Source organism: Channa argus, chromosome 5 (genome assembly GCF_033026475.1).
Source record: "Channa argus isolate prfri chromosome 5, Channa argus male v1.0, whole genome shotgun sequence".
Lineage (NCBI taxonomy): Eukaryota > Metazoa > Chordata > Actinopteri > Anabantiformes > Channidae > Channa > Channa argus.
In genome coordinates, this window is record NC_090201.1 from 28034096 (window position 1) to 28061789 (window position 27694).

At 42.2% G+C, this 27694-nt stretch overlaps 1 protein-coding gene across 4 annotated transcripts in view; it reads left to right on the top strand.

Moving 5' to 3' along the window:
• grm7 (glutamate metabotropic receptor 7) overlaps positions 1 to 27694 on the top strand; it is a 210948-nt gene that overhangs the window by 132548 nt on the left and 50706 nt on the right. For all 4 annotated transcript variants that reach the window (XR_010914455.1, XM_067505108.1, XM_067505107.1 and 1 more), the window contains exons 5-6: positions 4639 to 4776; positions 22299 to 22499. Coding sequence is in view for 3 of the 4 variants with exons in the window: in XM_067505108.1 (XP_067361209.1) it covers positions 4639 to 4776; positions 22299 to 22499 (339 nt within the window). In the remaining variant the exon portion in view is untranslated. The remainder of the gene's footprint in view (positions 1 to 4638; positions 4777 to 22298; positions 22500 to 27694) is intronic.

Genomic DNA, 27694 nt, shown 5'->3' on the forward strand with positions numbered 1-27694 from the left:
TTCCTTTATAGGAGCTTTATACCTCATGATAGAGCTCTGCTTTACCTTTGATTGATGTTCACTTCAGGAGTGTTTTTGGGTCAGTAAATTAGGATGGAGACGATGCACATTAATCAGCATCACTGCTGATGTTTAATTAGCCCAGTAGAAACCAGAATAAAATGCACAACCTGTAAAATAAGAAGAGGGCGACGACGTGAATGAGGTAAATAGGATAAAGAGCTCAGAGGAGGAAGACAGAGTAGGACACGTGCAATACAGGCATTTACAGTCTTATGACGGGTTAAAGCAGGATAACAAGGCCCAATTCTGGTCTTTTTGCTTCCAACTGACTCGTTATGAACAAACCAAATCAGGTTTCTTCATATCAAGCACAAGGTGGATCAATGAGCCCCCACATTGAGTGGGTTGGTGTGTTGGTGGATGTTAATGTGGAGCCGTTGTTAGCTCGTCACAGCTTGCTGCTGTTCATATGTGGCTCATTCCAGATGTGCTTTACATGCATGTGTGACAGCTTAGGGCTCAACACACACACACAAACCAGAGCTTCATGCATGTCACTAAGTAACATGAAATATGATTTAAAATGATTAAATCCATTGTTTTATTACACCTAAATTATATAATTATATAAACACATTGTAATAGTTTATAAATATGAGATACAAATATTGTATTTGCGAAGCTGTAAGTCATAATTATGAGATAAGATATATATCTTATATATAATATATATATTATACAAATGTTGACTAACATTCACAACCTGGACCTCATTCTCACCCAGAACTGCACCACAGACAACAGCTCTTTACTCCTCTGCATTTATCGGATCACTTCTTCATTCAACTCACAGTCTTCATCTCTAGACCTTCACATTCTCCCACCACACTTGCAACATTCCGCCGTAACCTCAGGTCTCTCAACCCGGACCAGTTCTCTTCACTGGTCTCTGCAACTCTGCCCCCAACACAGGACCTCTCCACCCCCGATGCAGATGCAGCCACGAACAGCCTCTGCAATACACGTTCAGCAGTAGCACGTCTCACTTTTAATCAGCCAAAAAGGACTCGTGTCACCCCACTCTTCAGATCTCTGTGCTGGCTTCCTGTAGCTGCTCGCATCAGCTTCAAACCTATGTCTCTTGCCTGTGATCACCTCAACAGCTGCTGCTCACCTCAACTCCCTCATTCAGGTCTACAATCCTTCCTGTCCTCTGCAATCTGCCAACAAATGACGTCTGGTGGTCATAGCAGCGCACAGAAGACACCAAGCCAAACTCTTCACTGCAATGATCCCACGATGGTGGAACGAGCTACTAAACTCTGCACGTTCAGCAAACTCATTCACAACATTCAAAAAACTGCTAAAAACAGAACTCTTCCTCATCTTCCTATATCTATTAAAAATAAATGAATTAAAAAAATTTCCTTTCTGTTCTTTCTTGAATCTCATGACATGTGAACACTTTTCTGATAGGTCTTTGCTTTGATGTTTTCTCCTTAAACTAAATTTTTGCTGTCTTGTACCTTGTAAATCGCTTTGGATAAAAGTGTCTGCTAAACGACTAAATGTAAAATGGATATGACTGGTACAGTAGACGATGGGTATAACACATTTTGTTTTGCAAAGGAAACTCTGACCTGCCCTCAGATGAAATATCTGCCCTGGCAGGAGGAGGCCGACATCTTCGGGCTCCCACAGCACAGTTACACTCATCACTGACGGAATTATGAATCACATCTCTCACTGAAAGTCTTGCAACTCGTATTCCCTTTGTGTCTATTCTATTTTTCTCTGGCTGTTTTAAGTCTGCCTTTAACCCGCATTACCACCGCCGCCTTTACTAACGAAGCCCCCCTCCCCGTGACGTCTCAGGAAGTTCCATACAGAGATACTGTAGGTCAAAATCCTACTTATATCCTGTCGAAATTCATTCAAATGTTGTCAGTGTCCTCTGTCTAGTCAGGAGTAGTGACGGAGAGAGAAAACCCGTCCCTGTGAAGTACTTATAGCCAGGACAGGGAGATGATTAACTGAAGTTGTTAAGACAGAGTACTCTTCTTCATATAACTCAATTTCCTGTACTGACTGTTGTGAGCCTCTAAGTGACAGAGTGGAGGAGACAACGCTGTCACTGAAAAAAAGAAATCAATTCTCACTCAATTGCTAATGCTGTTTTGAAATATGGCCCATTTTTCATTCTTGAATGATTTTCATAAGGTTTAAAAAAAAATCACATTTTTTTTTTTTCATCATTGCTGCGATTTCTGACCTCACAAGAACACAATGACCTTAAACTGTGCATCATCAAACCATGTTTTAAACAGCCAACATGAATAATGACACTTTACACATTCACAGAATGTGATTGTCTGACACTAAATGGAAAATGCAGATCTCAATATTCCATCGTTGTAGCTTAATTTAGCTTTTGATTTGTTTTTGTGTTGATATATAATTTTAAAAAAGCACCGGCTTCCATTTATTGGCAGCATAAACATAACTGATGTAGCATCTGGTCTAAATCTGGTCTAAATTTTCAAGTGACTAAGCAGAAATTACGAATATACTACCATTAAAATTTAAGTCTGATTGAAAGTGTGACTACTGTATTTCACGTCCGCATCTACAAATGAAGGCTACTGAAAATTGTGTGAGGTCCCAGAGCCGAGGTTTTTCTAAGATGAGAACACTAAACACTAAACTGGTTTTTAAAAACAGAAACTGATAAGCTTATTAACTTATCTTTTAGTCCGTCGTGCAGTCAGTCATTAACCTGGCAAGAGTGTTGCTAACTTAAGCAAGTATTCAGACCCCTCTAGCAACTCGTTCTCATAAAAGTGACTAGCGACAAATCCAGCTACTTTTTCTGATGTCATGGAGTTTGAAAGCACGTATCATTGTCACTCTTCTCAACGAGCAGCAGATGCCGGCGTAGGCCCCTCCCACATCCCAAAGCACGATCCACACTGCAAATGAAATGAATTGTTCATTCACAAAGCTGCTGCTGGCTTCAAAAAAAAAAAAAAACAATGAACCTAAATTACAGCCCGACTACGGCTCCTAATGGGACCATAAGGTTGAAAACCAAACCAAACTTAAGAAAGCTAAACTAAAAAAAAATGCATAAATAGAATAAAACAAAACAAAAAAAAACAAATTGTTTTTTTAATTTAAAAAAGGGAAAAAAAAAAGGATACCAGAGTGATGGTTTTTGCCAGTCCCAAGCCCTAATAAAGAAGAAGGGTTGGATTTGTGACATTAAAAAAAAGGAATCAACAGAAGAAAGTTAATTTGTAGTTCTAAACATATTTAGGGTGTTTTTTCTTTTAAATCCTTTACTCACCCCAAAATGACATTTCTGATATCATGTGGTTCTGTCACAAACAGTAAAGCTCTCACTTATCACTCTGTTGTATCTGTTTGGGTTGAATTGGTCCTTTTAACACTCCTGTAGCCTAAAGCACCGACTTTCTGTGATGTATGAAGCGTTTTCTCGTTTCTCAGGAACTGTGTTCGTTAACAGTTCCCTGCTTTTAATGTATGTTTCTTCCTACACAGGGAATATGTACCAAACTCTAACTTTAATGGGCTCCTGGAGACCCTGTGTCCTCACCCACGGCCCATAAAACACTGTTAACAATATTTTACCAGACTTTTATAAATGTTAAGAGAGTTTAAGGACATAATTTTGACTTAAACCTAATTACTTTCAATTACTGTCTCTCATAGAATTTGGGGATTTTATCTGTATGAATGCATCAGGTCAGTGCTTCCATTTCATGCTCGGGCCGATTTGCCCTCTGACCTCCTATTCAGACTGAGTTATGTTTATTTTGTCCCACAGTGGTCCATTAAACTTTAGGTTCTTTGCAGCAAAAACATAAATAACTGGATAAATCAAAAGGGGACGTGTGGATTCTCATTGATCAGTGAAGAGCAGAACACATATTTTTACACATTACTCTTATGAGTGTGTGTGGACGTAAACTGAGACGGCAGCACTAATATGAGAGAATTTAGACAACCTGGCTCCAATGATAGCTTTTATCATTTCCATCATGTTACACAGATGTCATAGGAATAACATTGTTTTTCCATTTGACCTGTTTCTTGTTTTGAATCCTGTTTGTCTCCATAGTTAATGATAATCTCTTAATGTGATTAGAAACCTACACACCACATTCCACATCTCTAAGCCCTTTACAGTTCGGGCAAAGGTTGTATCTTTACAGCTATTTCTGGTTGCATTTTGGCTGCAGCTCAGCTTGTCTTCATCTATTTTTTGTTGCCAAGATTTTCATTACTATATTGAAGGGTTATTGTTGTCTTGGCATATGTTTGAGCAGTGATGCACAAGGCAACATTTGGAGCTGAAGTAGCTGGGGGGGCCCAAGGTACTGCCTCATCAGTTCTTGTTTTTCTTTAACATGCAGAAGGTGCCCAGAAGCTATTTTTGAACCCTATACTAATTTTTATTATTACTAAAGATGTCAACCCTCTAAAATTAACAGCAGTCATATCTGGTTTTGATGTGACTATTCAACATTCAGCGTTTGCATGATCAGTGACTGCGATTGCTAAAGTCTACGGGACAAAGGTTCTTTGTTTGGTGACCTGTTTGTTGTCTTCCAGGATTTGATTCCTACTTCACATCACGGACTCTGGAGAACAACCGGAGAAACGTGTGGTTTGCAGAGTACTGGGAAGAGAACTTCAACTGCAAACTGATGAGCTCCTCGAAGAAAGACGAGAGCAGCAGAAAGTGCACAGGTGAGTTTTTGTGTGTGATTTGTTCAGTAATTAACTGCACGTTTCCTGCAAATGCATGAATCTACTCTAATACGAACGTGTACTCCGTGTTCCTAATTATTATGTAGAGGCCATAGTTTATCCTAAACAGATTTTTCTTATTACAAGCAAAAACAAGACAACAGATATTTTAATATTGTAAGACGAACATAAATACATGGTTCTGCAGAAACAAACCGAGAGTTAAATCAGTTCTGTCTGCAAATTGTAATGTCATCTAGCTGCCTTACGACGACAGATGAAATTTAGATATTGTGCTAATTCTGGCATATTTACATTGATATTCACTGCTAAGTATATTAATGAGCATTGTCCTAATTTAGTAAAAGACGTATAATTAGGGTCATTTATTTATTTATGTTATCAATGACCTCCTGGTAAGTAACCTACAGGACCATAGCTATGCTCGTAATAATGACCAACAACAACCATTAAAGTCTTGGAGACACGTAAAGTCGCTGATGGAACAGAGCAACATACAGACTGTTTTAAACACGATAATTACTAGCGATGTGTAGATGACGCCTCATGGAGTATATGACACATTTCCCTGTCTGTGCTGACACACATTTGTTGGTGTATCGCTTAATAGTGACATCTGCTGGGTTACAAAAACATTGGAGGCAACATGGTGTTTGGAGACTGAACTTGGTTCGTCCCTTCTGACATGTCGACAAATGTTCCCATTTACATAATGTTGGGGCCAAGAGGATTATGGCTCTTTGAGACCAGTTCTCCTGCTTTGGAAAAGGTTTTTACACAAGGTACCGATGAAGTGAAGCATTGATGAAGTGCTCCGGTTTATGGAAGACAGCTCTTTGGAGCAGAGCCAACATTTTACCTGCAGTTAATTCATGTGAAAAAAAGGAGAGGAATTTGAACATCGTGTGTAAGGTGAGCACATTGTGTCACTTCCTGTTTCTGCACACTGTATTTGGTTACTGCTGAAGGACTGTTAAACAAGTTATTTTCGCTACACAAGAATTACTTGCATAGAATTACTAGAATTACTAATTGGGAACAACCCAACCTTTGGGCGCCACAGTGAATCATGTGCCTCCATCTAACTCTGTCCTCTGCATCCTCTTCTCTCACACCAACTAACTTCATGTCCTCTCTCACTACATCCATAAATCTCCTCTTTGCTCTTCCTCTAGACCTCCTGCCTGGCAGCTCCAACCTCAGCATCCTTCTACTGATATATTCACAGTTTCTCCTCTGAACATGTCCAAACCACCTCAATCTGGCCTCTCTGACTTTATCTCCAACACATCTAACATGAGCTGACCCTCTGATGTCCTCATTCCTGATCCTGTCCACCCACGTCACTCCCAAATGCTGCTCATGCTGCTATAGGCTTAGACTGCTGGGGGACCCACCCCCCCCATTTGACTGAGCTCCTATCCTCTTCTCGTCCCTCTCTTTTCCCATCTCACCCCACATTTATTTGTCACCACTGTATGACATTAGCTTACTGTCATGTTCTTTGTCCCGTAATTGTCCTTCTCTGTCTCCCTCTCTCTGTTTCGGTCACATGATTTTTCTCAAAGCGATCGACGCGTCCGTACGGGGTTTTGCTTTTTGTGCTTTCTTTCTACACACCAACGCTTCGGTATCGTTTTATCCATTACTAATAATTATTATGGACCAAGAGTTTTGACATAAATGCTTTCTGTCTGAATATAAATTAAACAAAAAAAAAAAAAGATATTTGCAGCTGTCTTTTATTGATAGTCCACAACATTTTAAAAGAGAATTAGATAAATCTGGTGACTTTCTCCATAAAGCAATTTCAGGAAGTTGTCACAGCTTGTAGCATTTTGTTTTTATCTTATTTATTTTTTTATTAATATATTTTTTATCTTGAAACTTAACTTTGCCTTGAAGTTTTTGTGCCTAACCCGTAACCTTATCCTGAAGATGTTTTCCCTAATTCTGTGTGTATAAAGTTGTTCCCGTGGCGTCAAATAGTGACACGCCAAAGCATGTACAAAGCGGCACAACTTGACAGAAGCCTCATTATATGATGCTATTTGATGAGAACATTTTGGCAAGATACATGATTCTGCATTTCAGAGTGGCAGAAAGTGGTCTGTTAGAAGCTGCACACATCTTGTGGAGTCCCATTTTCATCTTTGGGAACACTCCACCACTTTGTTGTTGCTGCCACAGTCATGTTAGAACTGTGTGACCAATCACCATCCCGAACCCCAACTCTCTGCATTATAGAGTTTAGTATGTGAATTAATAGTTTTCTTGTAAAACACCAATTGCAAAAAAGTTGGGACAATGTGTAAAATGTCCATAAAGATCTCTAAAATCCATATTGTATTCACAGTAGAACCTAAAAAACATGTCATATTGAAACTGATTTCATGAAAAATATTAGCTCATTTTGAATTTGATGGCAGCAACAAATCTCAAAAAGGTGGAACAGGGTGATGTTTACCACTGTGTAGCATCTCCTCTTCTTTTATCAACTTTCTCTAAAAATCTGGGAAGTGAGGAGCCCAGTTATTGGAATTTAGCAGAGGAATGTTGTCCCATTCTTGTCTGATGCAGGATTCTAGCTGCTCAACAGTTCTGGGCCTTTGTTGCTGGATTTATTGTTTTATGATGTTGTTTTCTATTGGTGGAAGGTCTGGACTGCAGGCAGGACAGTTCGGGCCAGTTCAGCACCTTCCCCTGTGATTCTTCTTCTGTGAAGCCATGTTGTTGTGATGGAGTCCTTCCCTGAAAGAGACGTTGTGTGGATGGGAGCATATGTTGCTCTAAAACCTCATTGACTTTTCAGCATCGGTGGCATCTTTCCAGATGTGTTGTCTTTCTACACCACAGCCACTAATGCACCTCCATACATGCAGGCTTTTGAACTGTCCACTGATAACAAGCTGGATGGTCCCTCTGCTCTTCAGTCTACAGGACACAGTGTCCATGATTTCCAAAAAGAATTTCAAATTTTGATTCCTCTGATCACGGTTTTCCATTTTGCCTCCAACCATGTTAAATGAGCTTTGGCCCAGAGAACACAGTGGTGTTTCTGGATCATGTTCACATATGGTTCTTCTTTGCATGATACAGCTTTAACTTACATTTGTGGATTGTACAGTGATTTCTGGAAGTCTTCCTGAGCCCTGCAGTGATGTCCAGTAGAGAATCAGGCCAGTTTTTAATGCAGAGCCACCTGAGGGCCCAAATAGTGGAACTGTTGGAGAGGTTCATGGGACTCTAGGGGCATCAGCAGTTTGCTTCTCTAAGGTAGCTATTGTTTAGCAGCCCTTTGACGGAAACCTAACAGCTTTTATCTGACTTAATCCATCTGTTCTCTGAATCACTCAGTTTGATGAGCCCGTCAGTTTTTTGTTAAATATCAGAAAAGTGGATAATAAAATGTCTGGACAGAAGCTGAGAGAAAGCTGCTAGACAGAGAAGAGATGCTCGGAGAAAGACTATTGTTTATTGACTTTTTGCACACACTTTTCCCATGGAGGTTGTTGGGAAAGTATAGCTGCATTTGTAATTATAAGCAGAAACTCGTACGTCTTGCTGGTGTGCAGTCAATAATGCCTAGCAATTAGTGACCCAGTATGATGGTGTAAACAGACCTTGAACACTAATGAACCTGTTCTATTAAGAGCATTGATTTCAAGCCACAAAAGAAATCTTCTTGTCTCACTTCTTTTTCCTCAGATTTGTCTTTTTGACTTTCTGTTGAACATCATACATTCGTACACGTCTTCCGAATCAATTTGCTGGGCTTCATTCATCGTTACAGTTTCCATTTCCCGGAAACCCTTTGTTCTTCTTTCTTTGCCTCGCTCAGCACATCATAATTTGAACCACAGAGCTGCTGGGATCATCTGTGCCCCCCAGAACTAAGCCCTCAGTTACATAATGAACACGCCTTGTGTGCCACTTCAGGATGATTGACTCCCTCTGCTCCATCAAAGCAGCAGGAGTGGAGACCAGACACAAGCAGGCGACTTTATTCTCTGAAACCAACCTAATGACTCATTCAGGACTCACAAATTCACTGTCGCGTGCTCCGAGGTCAGGCTTCGTTTGGTAAATCAGCACAAAGGAACGATGATTATTCTCCTGTATTTAGACAGAAATGAGCAACTACAGTGTGATAATTGAGAGGACACGAGCGGCCGTGTGTGGACAACCATTCACATACCACCCGTGTGTTAGTGTCTTACTTTAATTGATGACTCGTAGTGTGAGAGCAGGTAAAAATCATCAGTAGGATGTGGAACCACTGCAGTTGAAAAAGAGAACAACTTATGTGAAAACTCGATTTTTGTTTCCAGTGTCACTTGTGTCCTTCCTGTCCTGTTACCTTGACAGCAGTAAGAACGAACTGCCTGGCTGATGATGAAAAGCTATGGCTGGATCATTGCATTATTACTGTCTGCAACGAGGACGTGTTCTCGTTCACTGTGACCCAGTGCATGAGTTCGAACCTCCACCTGGATCGGTGACAGAACCAACTTCTTTGTTTGGCCTCATGTTTGTTCACATTTAATTAAGTTTGATATGTGATCGTGTGTATTCGTGTGCAGGAAAATTTTGTTTGAGTTTCAATGGAAAGTTCTGAAGAACAACTGGGGTGAATGATAGTTTATCTGTGTTTCCACGTGTTGGCGTAGCTTTCCACTGGTTTCCTCCTCCATGCATTTAAAGTGAACTTGTGACTCTGTATGTGTTGGTCCCTGCCTCTCTCCTAGTGCATGCTGGGATAATGCTCAGCCCTCTGCGATCTTAATGAATGGATGCGCCTGTCCCACCTTGGAAATCCTCCACATGCTTTTAGAAACACAGTAGAAAGTGAACATGACAGCATCAACAGTGCTGTTTTATGAATCCTGCTGTGTGATGCTGAAACCACACAAACACACACACACACACACACACACACACACACACATCAGCATCGTAATCTGTGGGAAGAATATTCTATCAGCTGTTATTGCTGTAATAAAGATGCCACATGCTGAAGCGTTAGGACGAAGGCGTCTGCTTTGTCCAGAGGAGGTTCCAGTGGCAGCCACTTTACAACCACCCATCAGTCACACTCACTGGCTTTATGTTGCCTGATTGCACTGGTCTTACCCATTTGAAATTATACAAGTAATTATACTTCCCAATATGACACTGGTGTTTAGTGGTAATTATGTTTATTGAATCAGCTGTCAGAGATTGAGATCTCTAGTACTAACCAGTAAAATATGTATGTGATTCCAGCCGTCCTGGATGTGGACGGCTGGAATCTGGGTGATCTGTAAACTGCGATGCCCCATGATACAGTCTGCTCCCATCTGCTCACATTCAGTTTCAAGCAACTCTTTGTCGCTAAAGGCTGACACGCACTTAACGGTTGTACGGCCGATTATGAACTTGACTCAATATTTATGACCTGTATCGACGGCCGATGACGTCACAACTGAGGCAGACTCACAGTTATTTACAGATTTACCTAAATGCAGCTTTGGTTTATAAAGTAATTTTACCTTCATTTCCCCGTTTAGGCTGAAAAGTCTGCATTTTTCTTGCCATGATATTGCTGCTTCTTTTTAATCTTTTGCCGCCATTTTGTTTTGGCTGAAGAACACTTTCTGTTCTCATAGGATTTGGAACGTAGAACATCCAGTTGTTAAGTGTGTTGCCCCCAGTTTGCCCAGTCAGCAGGTGTGAGGTGTTTCCAGACTGTTAGGGACTAGAAATCTGTGATGGTTGGCTGAAACAGTTTATATGTGTGAACTGTCCAGTCTTTGCTAACATGTAAGTGAAAAAACAATAAATTCAACCAGCGTCCAAACAGAGTCCATGTGTTATTTTTCACATGTTGACTAGTTTATCACGGGGAGTTTTAGTTTTGTTTCATAAATACAATAATGTCCATCACCCTGTAAATCAATGAGAATAAATATCTAAAAAACATTTACACACTGTTCTAATTGATTCCGGCCAATTAGATTCTTAGATTCAATTTCGGTCTGTGAAAATCCACTAATATAATGGAATTAATTACAGCACAGGAGCATTTTAGGTCAGGCTTCACAAAAACATTTATCTATGCATTAATATAGATAACTGCTACTGAAAACGACTGCAATAACCCAGCACACATTCAGACTTTTATCGTGGTGAGTTTCACCAAAGCAGTGCCAGCAAGCGTCGATCCTCACTGATTCAGCTTTTAGTTTCTTTCTTAATATTTTTAGTTCCCATTTTACTGTCAATAAGCCAGAATGACAGAGAAAGAACATGTTTTTGGAGTTTCAGCCTCTGGATTTCTTCCCCCTCAAGCTCCCTCAGACCATCTCCAGGTCATTGTCATGCTGACAGGTAAAGCACCCTGCCAGCATCAGTTCTCCTCCCTGTGGAGCAGGTTTCCGTCTCTTTAAGCAGAAGCTGGTCAGAGCTGTGTCCAACACATTTCAGGTTTCCTTCACTGATCCTCCTGTTGCCAATAACACCAAGAACATGCAGTTCCATAAGTTTACTACAAAAGCTGGGGCAGTTATTCATGCTGTTAACCCACTTCCCAAACCCACAGGGGGGTGTTATGGAACCCAAAAACTGACATCACAGTTTTAATGTGGATAAGGACGTTTCCTCTGCATCTGAAATGAAGCCCCTCAAACCATGAATCACGTTCTTTGGGGTGATTGACTGTTTACTCGTATCATCGCTGCACACACACAGACACTGTTATGAGACTTTCAGGCCTAATAGAAAAAAAAAATTCAGTGATTTTCAAGCTGCTGCTCTGTTGCATTGTTAGATTTGCTCATTTACTCAGTAATTCACAACTACAAGTGTAAAACAGCTGCTTTAATTTAGCCTCTGATCCAAATGGCAATTGGCTGAAATTGAGTTGTTATTCAGTCAGGAGCAGGTCAGCAGCTCGACAGCCTTTCTTTTTTTCCCCTCATTTCCCTGACAACCTGAAAGCTCGAGCTTTGCACGACATGTACCTGGAGGATCCTGGGAGGCCTTCATTCAAAATCCCGTCTGAGTGAAGTCTGATGTTTTGGCTCAGTCTAATAAATTCACAGTAAATTTAACATAGATTTCACAGGGAAGTTAAAGACGGAGGTAAAAACCGAATCAGCACGTTTGTCCCAGACAGTAATAAACAGGAAGGAAAGACACGAGACCACTGCGAGCACCTGCAGCAAGCTGCAGCTCGAGTCTCGCCGGGCGTGAATCTTTTGGGTCACTTGATGAAACAGCTGCTGCTGTGGATCAAAGACTCCCACCCACACTTTGACAGAAGCGATCATAAAGAGAACACGAGACTGACTCCAGCCCGGCCGTCTGTCCACCTCGCTCTCTCTGCACCGAACCATTAAAAACCCTCCCGCTGCTCCGGTCGCTCATGAATCAGACCACGGTGCAGGATGAACAGCGGGCTTGGCTTTTATTTTCAGGAGGAACTCAGATCCTGAGACGCTCTGTTTACTCGTGCAGCTTCATTGTGATTGAACAGAGACAAAATCTCTGCTTATGATTTTAATTGTTTTTTTTTTTCAAACTGTCCCTTCCCCGAAAACACCTGAACATGGCTTTAGTTCCACCTCCAGAGCAGAGCAAACATTTAAGTTTAGCCCATGAAAAACAAATGCAGAGACGATTCATTCATACATTTCTGGGCATTAGATGCAGTGGAAAATGCCCAACAACCTGCGGTCGGGCTCACGTTGAAGGCTGCAGTCTGAGCTGGGGGGGTCAGATGGGGGTGCTGTTTCATGAGAGATATGAGCAGGCCATTAAGAGGAGAGGGGGCTGAGCTACTGTTTCTGAGATAACATTAAGCTCTGGGTCCCTTTGCCACAGGCAAGGAAACAGCGAGGTTAGAGACTGCAGTCAGGGCCTCTGGAGGTTTTCTAAAAAGAGCCGGGATAATAACTGCTGCTGTGGGCGCGAGGAGGTGGGAACACACAGTTCGACTACAACAGCATCAGCCAGTGTCGCAGCACGTCAGGTCAGGGGGAGGCGTCTTTCAGCAGATGGCGCGGCTTTTATTAAGCCATTTGTTAAGAGGGAACATCTGCTCGTGCCCATCCGCCACTCGGAGTGTGAGCGCTGGATCCTTTCAGTCAAATCCAGTTTAATGCGTCTCTTCAGGTTCCTCAGTCACCAGAAACTTCTTAGCTCCTAGGTTTTGCCACTGACGTCTCGTTGTGCAGAGACGGATTAAATTTAATCTGCTCTTTACTTTCATGCACAGGTATACAGAACGTTCCGTGCACCTGTAGCAGGCCCAGGTATACGGAACACAGGGTTCGTGAGAAGCCGCCAAAAGTCAACGCAGTGTGACATTTTTTATACCCAACACGTTCTGATCCCACCGGATCACATTAAGACGCTTCCTAAGGCGTCACATTGCCCCACTTTTAACATCCTTTTGTCATATTGATGCCACACGAACACTTTGGCGTCACTATTTGACGCAACGGGAACAACTTCATGTACATACAAACACTGTTTTAGGGTTAAAGAAAACTATTTCAGGGAGAGAATAGTTCACTTTTTATCCTTTGTCAAATATGGACTCGTCAGGGTTTCATCTCTTACGACACTGAAAGCTCAGAGCGTGGATCACCAACCCAAACACCCTAAACATCAGCATCTAACACAGAGGGACCGGACGCCTCAGGAGTGAGAACGAGCTGTTTTACACCACTCTATGTCTGACACACCTCCTTTACTCCTTTGCTGCTTGCTTTGCCTTCTTGTTACTCACCTTTTACAGCCGACGCGACGTTTAATAGGGAGACGCTGACACACTCACTTTCTTTGTGCTTGCAGAATGACAAACACTGAAATCTTGACTCCTGGTCGTAGATTTAGCTCCCGTCTCTGACCTCCACATCCAACACTCCTCACGACTTCACCATCCAAATCCAGAGCTGATGAAGTGTTTGTCCTGACTCAACCTGTGACCTGCATTTTAAATTCTGTGTAAATCACTTTGGTCAACAACCGCTGTTTTTTTTTATCGGGGAATCGATGAAAGTGGAGAGGGAGCAGAGGTCAGCAGCAACCAGCTCATCTGGACTCTTAGTGACAGTTAGATGATATTTGGGAACCTTTTTGAGGGGCCTCTGTAGACCAGTTCAAATCCCGATCGCATTTGTTTGGAGATGAGGAAGAGTTTGCTCTGCTTCAAAGCTAGCAGGTCCCTGGTTCAAATCCACCTGCAGGCTCTGGCCTTTCTGTGTGGGGTTGGCGTGTCCCCTCCCTCTGGTTCCCTCTCACAATCAAAAAACATACATGTTAGGTTAATTGGTGAATCTCAATTGCCTGTAGCTGTGAATGTGAGTGCGAATGCTTGTCTGTCTGTGTGTGTCTGTCTCAGACTGGAGATCTGTCCATTGTGAACCCCCTAAGACCGTGAACAGGACAGGTGGTTGAAGGTAATGGATGGATGTGTGATGTCTAAAGAGCGGCTGAGGACTTGTCTGCTGCAGTTTTCTGATGTGTTGCACAAACAGGCTCCTGATGTCGTGCTATTAGCGGCCTGACTAACTCGGCTGCTCCTCTAACTTTAATGAGGTTATTCGGGAGCGGCGTCGATCGCACGTCTCCGTATGTCGCTCATTGTCGGCCAAAGTGCCTCCTTTGTTTTAGTTCCTCTCATTACTTATTTATGAGGCCGCTCACCAAAGACAAAGAACAGTGTGCTGCTCCGCCTCTTCCACATGAGCCTAGTTGTTGTTGTCGTTTTGTTTCCTGTTGGTCCTGAGCAGCTTTCATTCAGCCTGTTGTATGATGGCTGAAAGTTGAACTGAATGCAGATGGAGGTTGTTCCCCTGCTACGTCACTTTCAGACCAGAATCCAGCCCCTAACGTTTCCGGCTCTCTGCCTTCATCTGACACCGTTACTGTGAGCAGTATTAAGTATTAAGTAAATATATTTATTCAAATATAAATTAACATTTTTATAAATCCTTAAAAAGTGTTTGTCTTTAGCTTTCATGAAAATGTTATTGCTGCACCAGTGACTGATCAAATTCCAGCCCTCGCTCTCATTCACATGCACGTGTCACAAAAGTGCTGTCGACATTTTTCATTTTTTTTGTACATTTTTCTGCTTTGCTAATTTATTTTCGTCATTAATTATGTTTAGGTTAATGGGGGAAATGCAGCTATTTCCGTTTGAAAATAATCGAACGACACAGTCGTTCCACTGTAAGTCGCCGGTTGCTTGTCGCGGATTTGGTGAAGTGATTTAGGAAATATAGCACAGTGTGTTAGGTGCCGTCACATCTAAAAACCAGGTGGAAATGCTGCAGTGAATATATTTCTGCCTGTTTCTGCTCCATTTCCAGCAGTCCTCACATGTCCGTCCACACACTGATGCTGCCAGCTTTATCTGCTGTGCTCAGGCACACAGATCCCACTCTGTCGCACAATGCTGCCCATTGTTCCAGGCATTAACTCGGCAATGTGATGCTACAGTATGTTCTCAAGAAAATCCAGGAGAAGTACAGTGATGGAGGGGAGGGGGGGGGGGGGGGGGAGGGGTCTTAAACTGAACATTTACTCTGCTGTTAGGAGACGAAGCAGAAGAACAGAAAGCTGCAGTTTGTTTACTGAGCTGCTACATTTCTACTAAAAGTTTGACAGAGACACGTTACATGATGATAGATGCCAGCAGCTCAGAAATGGCTTCACTCCTGGGATTTACTGCTTTTTAAAGAGACACACAGAGAAGCTCTTGCTGGGGCTGTAAGGACCGTCTGCCTCTGTCTGCTGTTTGATTTGCATTCTGCCTGCTGTAGCTACTGTAACAGTGCACAATCTTTGTCTTTTTTTGTCCCACGGAGAACTGTATGCAGATCACGCTGTGGTGCAAACAAGCCTTCTAAAAATATTCCGCACAAGAAAACAACTCCTGTCATTGCCAGCTGAGAGACGAAAAAGCGTCTGTAAGCTGCGATTAATCCCGTATAATTGGGTCTTTCTCTGACCTCAGATTCTCTGAAGGAAATGTCTTTTGACTGTTCACAATAACAACCCTCTGAGTCTGCATTCAAATGCAGTGACTCTATGGTAGTGGTAGTAAATTAGGCCCAATCTCTGTTCATTTGTAAGTACAGTTAATTCCCAGTCTCTGCACATGGTTGGTGGATAATAAACCAGCTTGTGTTGAAGCTAATGATGTGTTAAAGTGCTAGTGTGATGATCCTTCTGTGCATCTGAGATGAGCAGAGGTTAAACCGGGGTTGGTTTCTTTGGAGGAGGTGGTGGGGTTGGGAATTGGGGGGGGGGGGGGGGGGGGGTCTCCTGTCCAGCTGTCCCCCTGAACCTTTACTGTGATGTAAAGTACACGTCAGGTTCTTTACTTGATTAGTTCAAATTCTCGGCTACCGCAGCCCATAACCAGCTGCTGTACTTTGTTCTCCACTGCATCTCTTTGAAAGCAAAATTAGATAAATATTATTTAATTTATTAAAATTAAATCTTTGATCCTTCAAAACTCCCAGAACTATGTCGGGTATTCAAATTACTTCCACCTTTGGACCTTTTTAGATGTTGCTCAACCCATTCGTTTATTAAATTTTAAACTTGATACTATTAAGTCTTAGTAATATTTCGAATAGAGGACTTTTGCTACAAAGTCTTTCTACCTTATAATTTTATTTTTACTTTTTTTCAATTCAACTTTATTTATATAGTGCATCTTCCCAAGACTATCTCAAGGCACTTTACATGGGTCACAACTATACAGATTAACCCAACAGATTCCCATTAAGCGGCATTAAGGAGAGATGTGAGATTTATATTTTAAATATGCCTGTTTAAACTTTTTTGCATTTTTGAAACTCAGTAATTGGCAATCAACAATGGAACGAACACCGTGATGGCTTTTTTTTATAAAGTTATTAATCAGCCAACGACCAGATTATAAAGCTTCAGTGTGAGACAGGATCATACAATGGAGGTAAGATTTGGCAGCGTCAGCTCAAAAATAAAGGGCTTAATTTATTTCCCACTTTGTTCATTGTAGATGAGCTCAGGCTCAGAGGAGGCAGCAGCATTTTTTGATCTTGTTTATATCTGGTTGTTTCTTTCCGTGGTAGAGTTTTAACATGTTTTAACAGTGGATGCAGAGACAAACTGGGTTCAGTGACAATGGTTTTCAGAGGTGTCACAGTGATGTCACTACAGAATCATGTCTATAAATCTGTACATTGTATTTATTTAAGAGGTGAAGAAGTGTGAGTGTAACAGTAAAGGGAGATATTGTACAGTGGCAAAATAGAAGGTGGAACAGCTGAGCTGACCCAGCTGCACTCTGGGAGGGTTTAAGCAGTGTGTCATGGTCAAATGTAGGTGATTTGAGAGCCTCACAGGGGCTGATTAAGTGCTTAAAAACAGGCTGACATTTCTGAAAAATGCTTCTATGAATTAAACAGAGCAGTGGCCAAGAACAGTCCTCAAGGACTTTCACAGAAAAGGGGAGTTTGGAGGACACATTGTCGGGAACTGCAGGGTCACAGTTTTTAGGAGACACTGCACGTCTGCCGTCACCAAACAGTGGACGAAAACGCAGAACCTGCGTCCAACTTGCAGTGAACATAATAAGAGGGAGCGTGGCGTCATTCCACGACAGACAGAGACACGAGCTTGACGTGATCAGATGCAGCCGGTGGGAAAAAGAAGTCGTCCCACTCGTTCCTGGTTTAGCTCACGTCTCCAACGCTGCTGATGCGAGTGTGACCGCCGCTCCTCACCACCAATCATGTCATTGTATAGTGAAACTGCTGAGTGGGTGGTGAGCAGTAACTGTCACAGGAAGAAAACAACAGGCCTCCTCCCAGAGTACGTATGGATTCTCATCCTAAATAAGTGTTTTGATGTAAGTTGGATTCTTCAAACTCATTTCAACCTCTTGTTCATATGTATGTATGTATATGTGTATATATATGTATATGCACTGATCCTGGAGCTGCATGTTTCCATGCTGCTTCACACCCCAGATAAGCATAAGACACGTTCCTGTATGTGTTGGAGGTTAAAGACAAAGACAGAAAGACGAGTGAGGGAAAGTGTTGCAAGAAAACAAATGGAAGACAGCAGAGACGGGAAAGTTAATGAGGTGGATCAGAAATCCCAGCAGCCTTTGCTGCTCTAGGCCTCTCATCATCATCATCATCATCATCATCATCTCGAACACAGAAATTTGCTGTGATGCTGCACAGAAACACGCCTGCTGCTGCTTCTTCATTCTCTCCCTGTGTAACATGAACGCTGCCTACTAATTAACTGTGAAAGGCCTGCTGGGTGTCGAGATGAAACGACCGCTGGGACGGGGGCACATTGCCATGGAGATGTGGATGGGCTCTGCTAATTCTTCTTAGGCTGGAGTTAAACCCGAATTTTGCCGTTTGGAGGCGTCTTAATGTTAAAAGCAAAGAGCAGGAATTGTCTTGTCTGAGTGAATTACGTTTGTTTCATATTTAAGTGACTGAATAAGAAGCTGCTGACTCACACCAGCAACACTGACTCCAAGGGTTTTCTGACTTCCAGCCTTTCAGTAAAGATATAATTAGAACTAAAACTACTTAATTTGAACGTAGACAAGAGCACCTTTGTGCTTAAAGCACAGACGACACTAATGGGGAAATGCCTTCAGTGTTGAAAACCATTCCACCTTCCTCCGAATCATCAGGTTTCTTTAATATGTTTTTACAGAAAATAAACGAGCAGGCTACATTTTCTATGAGTCCAAGGAGAATACAGAACAACATGCAGTTTGACGACTGCCGACTTATGAAACATCTGCATATAGACTCTCACAGCTGTTGGTTAATTTGAGAGAGAGAGGCTGTGTGTTTGTTTCCCTTCCAACACATCCTCCTCCTTACTTTAACCTTAACTAAAATGCCATTGCTGTCTGAACCACAGACCGGACTTTGGTGTGACAGTGTAGGCAGGGATCTTGTCCCTTTTTTTAATTAACAAGTAGTGTAAGGGATCAGTAACAATGTTACAGTGAATAATTCCAGTAATGCTCAGTTGAAAGTGTGTCCACATTAGTCTGAGCACTGATCTGGGTCCAAACGCAGAATCTGAGCTAAGCTAAATTAGAAAAACGTAAATCGTTGCAAAAAGAGTCACCACAATTTTGAATGCGTTTCACAAATGCACATCTTCCTCCTCTAAGGAAGTTAAAGATAATCCAACTTGGTCATTGAAAAAACATAATTTCAGTCAGTTGTGGACGAAAGAGTACGACACATGCCTCACGCTGAATGTGGAACCACAGAGAGGGAAACGTTGCACGTAGACCACACACAGAATCCCGAGTCCCGTTTCTGCTCCACATTCTGAAAATGACAAAATAAAACGAACTTAAATCGTGGAACCCATTTTCAGAGGTGAGAACAATCTGCATAAGTCGGGCTGTAATGTGAGACATGCGGCGGGCTAGAAGCTTCTCTGCGCACAGGGAGGCCTCATAGGAAACTTTCTTCTTTTAAGTGGGAAATATCAAAGTGTTTTTTCACTCCGTGCGTGCCGGGGCCCTGCAGCTGCTGCCATTTATGCTGCTTTAGTTATTTAGCATTTAGCTGCATAATGTTTCCTCCAGCCTCATGAAGTAATTGTGCATCCCAATGATATGTGCTACTGAGCTACATCCACCCTGCTGCCTCTGTGATTGTCTGAATTTATTTGCATCTATTGCTCCGCTCCGCCTCTCACCATGTGCACGTAGGCAACTTAGCTTTTCCGGCTAATTGTGTACATTTTTGAGTGGTTTGCAGAGATTTAAACTGTTGTGGGCTCTGTCACAGTTCTACACAAACTCTAAGGTTGTAGAAACAAAGCGGTTGGGATCAGGTGGTTCGCTAATTAAAATGTGCAGCTTTGTCTTTTTCATCGCGCAGCTGCTTCAGCAAAGAGAGGAAAATGAACTGGGGGTTCTAATGAGGGTTTGGGGGCATTTACACTGGGCCTTTTTATTGTTATTGTAGCTTATTATGGCCCAGAATTATGTTCAACAAGTCTCAGCAACATTCATTTTTGCTATTCATCACATTTTTTTGCTGGAAATTAGTGCTTCATTAACGTTTCCAGCCTCTTTTCAGATCTGAAGGTAACATTTGCCTGCTGCCTTTTAGCCTTAGTGATTTAAGAAATCCCATCCATGAGACTCTTAACAGGATGAATGTTAACCTTAAATCAGAAAACGCCGTCTAGGCGCCATTAACTTGGACAGATTCTCAATATTCCTGCATGTAGATGAACACTTTTAGCCGCCGTAACCAGATGACGGAGTGGGTCTTCACAGCTGCTCTTTTAGCAGGAAGCTGCTAAAAGTTGCGTGAAAGTTAAACTTTCCTTTCAGCGGCTGTGACGGCCACAATAAGTAGAAGGTGAAACTTCTATTAATTATTCATGTGTTGAGTTGGACCTAAACATACTCAGCATTTGCAACAGCGTTCACCATTCAGGGCCTTATCTGTAGTCAGAGAGAGCGGTCCATCGTATCAGCAGGGACCACATGTCCAGCCCCCCAACCCCCCCCCCCCCCCCCCCCCCCCCCCCCCCAGCACTAATGGAAGGCCAGCATCCTCCTGTGTTTATTGGCGCGCTCATCCAGCAGCCATCATAAGCTCCTTATCGTGCTGTAAATGAATGCAAACTGCTGCTGTTCGGGAGCACATAACTTTGGACACGCTCATCAGTTCTGCTGAGACAGGCTCAGGTTTCACCCCCTCAGGCTTCACCCCCACCTGGGAGAAGAGGACTCAGTTCTGAGAGCTTTAATGGGACTTGGTGCCGGTCATTGTCTCATCGGGCTGCTCAGCACTTTTTCCCACGCTCGGCTTCACTGCTGCTCACCACAGATACTATTTTCTAAATGTTTCTCTGTTACACACAGGGTCTCTAACAAAAATCCAGCAGAACATATCTGCAGGTCAAATTACAGCTCTGCCATTTCAGTAACCAAGTAGTTCACAGGGGGATTATGTGAAGAATTACTGTGCGAAGTGCAAACTTCACTGAGCAGGAGCTGTGGGGGGAGTAACAGAGTATATTTCCTTGTGCACTGTACATGAGTACTTTAGAACGGGGCCTGGTGGCTCAGTGGTAGAGCATTGGTTTGGGTTTGCAGAAGGCTGTGGGTTTGAATCCCGCCCCAACAGCCCCACCCTGTCCTGAGCCCGGATAAACGTGCGGCAGGAAGGGCGTCCGGCGTGAAAACTCGTGTCAAATCAACATGGGGCACACGTTGCGCTGTAGAGACCCCTGATGATGAGTCGGAAGCCCTTTAGAAAACTGTCACTTAACACAGTTCACTGCTGTATCCAGTAAAGCAACATGAGCTGTGCATCAGTTCTGTGCAGAAACGCTGCAAAATTGTCTGAGCCAGAACACATCTGAGAAACTGGAGACAGTGGAAATGTGTTGTGTTCACAGACGAGTCCATGTTTCAGCTTCTTTTCTGCAAAAATGGACACAATGTTCAACAAAGACTAGTATCCAGACTTCCATCAGTGAAAGGTGTGAAAGCCAGCATCTATGAAGGTACAGGAGGAGCGTGTGACAGTACCGTCTATGTTAGAGAGACAGATGCTGGCATAAAGACATCTTTCACCAGCAGGACATGATCAGGCCTCATTCTGTGCATGTTACACCAGCTTGGCTTCATAGACACAGAGTGTGTGTGTGACTGACCTGCTGCAGTCAATGTGTCTCCTGTTAAACACGAAGCCCGAACTGTAAGAAGTTCACTCATTCCAGAGGCAAATACCATAATGTTATTCCACTACATTTATTTAATCTGATGAATCTATAAAAATGATTTGAACTATTATTACATTAAAGTGGTGAACACATTAACGCATCAATTATTATAAACCAATAATATATTTATCGTTTTAAAATGAGACATTTTGCCAAAATAGTGCTTTTAGTTTGATACTTCAAGTATTTTTTGAATATGACATATTACCATAAGAGTGTGTTACTTGTATGTATATACCCTCACTGGCCACTTTATTAGGTACACCTGTACAATCTAATGCAGTCCATTACAACAGCTTCTAATGTGTTTGTCTCCCTCGTTCATTTTTAATAAAGTGGCCAAAACGTTCAAATCAGCACTTATTATTAAGCACTGCAGTGCAACTGCCACCGCCCACTATGACCTCAATAATAAACAGAGTAAAATTATCACTTTTCTGACAGTTTCACCTAAAAAAAAAACGGAGAAATTGGTGGCCAGTGGCTGTATATTACAGTTTCAGAGAAAAGTCCAAAGCTGAGAACATGTTTGTTTTTATGAGCCCAAATTAGCCTCCTGATGTTTCTTTAATCCTCTGGGCCTTTTAGAGATGACCACTGAACATTTGTGAGCTCGTGGTATTTTTAAGACCTGAGCTGATCACAGCCCCTGTTAATCCTGAGCCTGGTTCTTTAAACCCCTGTCTTCTCCCCATCTGTGTTTCTCTTAGGTCAGGAGCGTATCGGCATTGATTCCAAGTACGAGCAGGAGGGTAAGGTCCAGTTTGTGATCGACGCAGTGTACGCCATGGCCCACGCCCTCCACAACATGCAGAGAGACCTGTGCCCAGAGAACTCGGGGATCTGCCCCGAGATGGATCTGGCTGGGGGGAAGAAACTGCTGAAGTACATCCGCAGTGTCAGCTTCAATGGTGAGTGGACTGATGCTTCTGTCCTTCTGCGGGTGATAAAATAAGCTTTTACGATACTGTGCTTCATGCTCCGAGGCCAAAAGACATGAGTGAGTCTCTGAGACAAAAAAATGTGCCAAAGCAGCAAATTGAGTCGCATCATAAAAACACTAACATACGTTAAAGTGTCTGAATAGTCTTATTAAAATACCTCTGTATCATGGTCTGAAGTTTTCATCATACACTTCAACCTGCATATAAAGTCATTAGTCTGTTGCTCTTCTAAGCCCGTTAACGTAGACCAACGTACCAGTGTATGTGCAGACACCACAGGTCATTTACTGTATTTAGAGTCCAAACATGCAGTGAAGGACCGTTTGAAAGGTTAAACGAGAAGTGGTTTAAAAGCTGCAGTGCCAGGTGCTTTATTATCAAACTGAGAACATAAAAGGAGAATCTCATCTTCACATTCAGTGCCACAGGCTGTCATGTACTAAAGGTGGAATTATACTTCTGCGTTCTGTACATACGCTCGTTATGTTTGGATACGTTCTTACGTGTGTCTCTCTTACACTTGCACATAGACGTACATGTCCACACGATTAACAAAGATACGCACGGGGTCTCCAGGCGACATTTAAAAGCTAATACTTGATCTTTGATATGTCATTTAAGAATCCCTGCGATGCTTAATGGGATAGAGGTTCAGATAATGGATGGATGGAAATGTGGTCACATTGCATTTGACTTTAACCTGCAGAAGGTGGCAGAGCAGAATTACTCCCTGGATACAAGAAAAACTTAACTTAAAATATATCAACGTAGTATATACAGTAGTACTGTAGTAATACTTTCAGGCAAAGGCAAAGACCAATGTGCTTTTTACTAAACATGATTAAAACAATAAAAACTAACAATGTTAATTCTTTAAAATTTAAAAACACAGTCTTTAATTTCTCTTTAAAAAATGCAACTAATGTATTTAATATAAGGATCCAGGAGAATAGAATAAAATAGACTTTAATGTCATTGCACAATAGGTGGTACAAAGAAATTGCATGTAAATTAAACATAGTATAATAAGGCACACGATATTAAACATAAAATAAAAAAAAAAATGCAATATTCATATATAAATGTTCAAATTTACAAAATTCAAAAAATGCTGAGAGCCGGACATTGTGAACACAAAGTGGACATGCAGTCCTTTGGCCATGGTGAGCAGATCACTGTTATCAGCTCAAATCCTATTTCTGAATTAAATTTCTCCAACTTTTCATAGTCTGGTAAAAAAAAAAAATCAATAAAAAAAGAGCTGCAGTAATTAAGATGTTGCAGTAGCTGAAAGTGCTCCCAGAACTGTAACTTGTATCCACGTCAAGCTGACTGGAGGAAGCTGCACTGAAGGAACCGCGTCTCCTGAAGCACAGAGCGAACAGGTGGTGCACAGTGAGATGATACATGGCCTCCTCCTTCTAGGGGCAATAATTAAGACTTTTATTGCTCCATAGCACCAAATACCAACCCTCACGAAGTCTGACATTAAGCCTGGGACTGACTGTGCCTGGTCCAGTTCTCGGTTCAGGAACATAAACCGCCGGAGGAGTTTCATCTTTTCTCCATCCAATAATGGACGACCGAGCAGCTTTATGAGTGAGCAGTTGGCCTTCAAAGACACTTCACTCTGCAGCCAAAATGGAAATGGGAACCAGAGTTAGTATAACATTATTCTACGGCGCGAGGTTATTGTCTTTACTTTGGCAGCTTTGATCTGCCAGGGGCTGAAGGGGTGAGGTGTGTGTGTGCGTGTGTGTGTGTGTGAGAGAGTGTGTTTTAGCGAAGGACTGCACAGCGACACTAAAGGATGATAAAAGACACATGCTTTTTGAGTCCACGGTCCACTACCTGGTCCACAGCAAACAGCAGACCGACACAGTCAGTGCGGCATTTAGCAGCTAAAGAGCAGAAATTTCCCTCAGCAGCTGGTGGAGAAACACACGGAAAACTGTCATCAGTCTCTGCTTGATCTGGACATAAGCAACCGTTTGATCACAGGTCCAGTATGTCAACGTAATGCATGAAAACAAGCTGGTATCAAGTCTTTCCGTAAGCAAAGCACCTTAGTTATAAAAAAGTGTCTATTCAAGTGTCCCTGGACAAGACGGTGAAGCCCACAGTCGTCCCTAGTGTCTGCTGCTGTTGATAAAAGAAAGAAAAGCTATTGAATATTAGGACTTTTCACCAGCTGCATTTACAAATCTCTGAATCCTCGATGAACAACGCATTTTGCATTTAACATGACTAGAAATGTGTTTAGGAAGCTGACAGCTACTGAGCAGATAGTGAAAATGAGGAATCGAGAAGCTGTAATTCAATGTGCATCAGCCTGATAGGTGCCAATCAAGAAATCCCCCCCCCCCCCTCTCTTTTTCTCATTCCCAGCCGCTGTACTCATCAGTCAAAGCCTCCAGACCCTTCAGTAAAACCTGACTTTTAGAACTTCATACTTCACACCATGTGTCATATCTCACCAAGTGGTTGAAGTGTCCCACAGAGTCAACGTAGCTGTCACCTTGGCAAGAAAAGCTTTAGAAAAAGTTTTTTTTTTTAGCAGAATAATATAACAGAAAAGGTGGTGACGTGCAGTCCCTCAGAGACAGGTCGAAGGCTTGAACCTGCCTCTGCAGATACCTCAGAGCCCACTGTCCTCATCAATAACGTGTTCATACTTTCATGAGCAGCAATCAGAACTGAAAGGGCCACTTTTAAAGTTCCTGTGGGTCAAACCGCATGTGTTTGTGAGCACTGGTATGGGGGCTGTGTCAGCAGGCAAGTTACCATGCTACACCAAGGCCTGCTCCCAGGAGGGACACCTGACGTCCACCAGGTGCTTAGGAGACAGGGGTTCAGAGCTGGTGTGAAGCGTCATAAAGCCTCATCTGATGACGGAGAGCATGCTGGGAAAGCTGATGATTAACCTTTGTCAAGGGAACATGGCTTAGTGGATTTTTTGCAAATGGGGTCTCCTGTCCCCACCTCATTTCTCTAAAACCATCTACTTAACAGCAGAAATCAAATACAGTGGCGATGATACTCTGTGTTTTGTGCACCACCAAGAAGTAAATCAGAAACTAAAGAAAACAGAAATAAACATGTCGACGTGTTAGAACTTAATGGTGTGTAACTTCACCTGTGACTTTCTCCTCTGACAGTTGTAAATATTGCTTTTTTCCATTTCTGTAATGAGACATTTACATTTTGCCTCTTCTACTTCAAATATTATTTGTGTAGTTTTATAGTTTTAATGTCTGAGTCAGAGCCTTGGAAATCTGCTTCTGCAGAGACATTCTTTTATCAGGTAATTAGCAAAGCTTGAAATGTGCTCATTTGAGATGAAAGTGGCGATTGAACTGCTCACTCACCATAAGTTAGTCTTAATTAAAAAGAAAAGACAGCGGAGCTTCTGTCCTTATAATGCTGACGAGTTTTGGACATGCTTCTCTTAAGATCTTTCTGGGATAATAATGTAAAAATAAAAGGAGAAAGAGGAGGATTCATACAACACATAATGAATTCTGTCCTTTGTTTTCTTCCCACTCCTCTATTGAAACCAACTCGAACCAAATATTGAGTGAGCAACAAAATCCATTGGATGCCAAGAGGCTGCTATGTGTTACCTTTGCTTGCTATTAACCCGAGTATTGATCTGAAGCATCAGTCTGGTCGCGGCAGGAAAGACTAATCGCTCTGGCTGACACCGCACATAGACGGGCATCAGCTCTTCCAAGTCCGCGATAGTGAAGATATGAAGTGAGTCTTTCTCTGTGTGGGAGACCACAAACATTCTGTGGAACATTTGGATACGTTAAATTAACCATTAAACATTTCTGTTCATTTTGTTTTATATATTTCTTCTTTTCTTTTCCTTCATAGCTTCTGTCTTTATGTTTCAACTCTGACATAAAAATCCATTGGCATAATTCGGATATGTTGGTAATGTGGGGTCACCTATACCTGATATCTGAGCTTACAGAACAGCCTCCAGTCTGTCTGACTAAAGCCCTATGAATGTGGATGTGTTATTTTTCACTTTTAAATAAAGATATTTGTGTGACTTTAACCAAAGTGGTTTAGTTTCCTAACCCAACCACACTGGAGTCATCCACCTCCACTTTGCCACTTGCTTTAAAAACAAACACTGTATGAGGAGATTATCCATCTCTGTTTTAGTTCAGATGTAATTCTTTGAAGACAGTGTTGGAATTTTCATAAGAATAAATGAAACCACACAGAGATTAGCTGTTTGCACTGATCACTCAGTCAGTAAAGAGATGTTTGGTACCATGAACAGCTTCCTAATGATCACATCAGACTTGTGCATGGAAACAAATTACTTTGCTTTTTTGTGACCGTTTGTTTGGAAATCTGGTTCACATTTGCACTACGCTGTGATGGAAACTTCATTAATAGGCACATTTCCATTCAATGCCTCCGAGAAATTGCTGCACAGCTCATAAATACCGAGTGTTCGCTCTATTATTCCATCATGGGGATTTGACTGGCTGATATTTGCCTGTGTCAGACAAAAATGATGTTTGCTAATGGATTATAGGAGACAGCTGTGGCTCAGCAGGTAAAGCAGGTCATCCGGTAATTGCTAGTTTGGTCTAAGTGTCTTTGGGAAAGAGATTAGGTGCGTCTCCGTGCACCTGTTCACATATTCAGGAGAAGAATCTGAGCAGAAAAGCTGGAAGTTTGACCAAAGTTGAAATGCTGCAGATGTTACACTCTGTTAAGGTGAAGAGAGTCGGTGTATGGATGAAAAACAACATTTAAGCAGCTGAACAGGATCAAACTGGGCCAAACTCTTCACTGTGCTGCTGCGTGAGGTGGCACGTTGCCTGCATTAATGCAGGCTCTCATTCAGAGCAGGAAAATGCTAAGTGCATTAGCACAGACGCGCGGGCTTTAAAACATGCAGTCGCTCTCTCGTTCGTCGTTTTCACGGTGATGAATAATGCGTTGCACGCTAATGAGATGCATTTGCCGATACTTGTTAGCAAATATCACTACGCAGTGGAAGTAAAGGTGTCGGAGGAAGAACAGCTTTGTTTCAACGTTGAAAGGACGGAGTGATGCAGCCAGAGAGGAAAGAAACGCGTATTAATAAACAAGCTGCAAGAAGCAGTCAAGTTATTTCTGGCCTGAGGACGTCC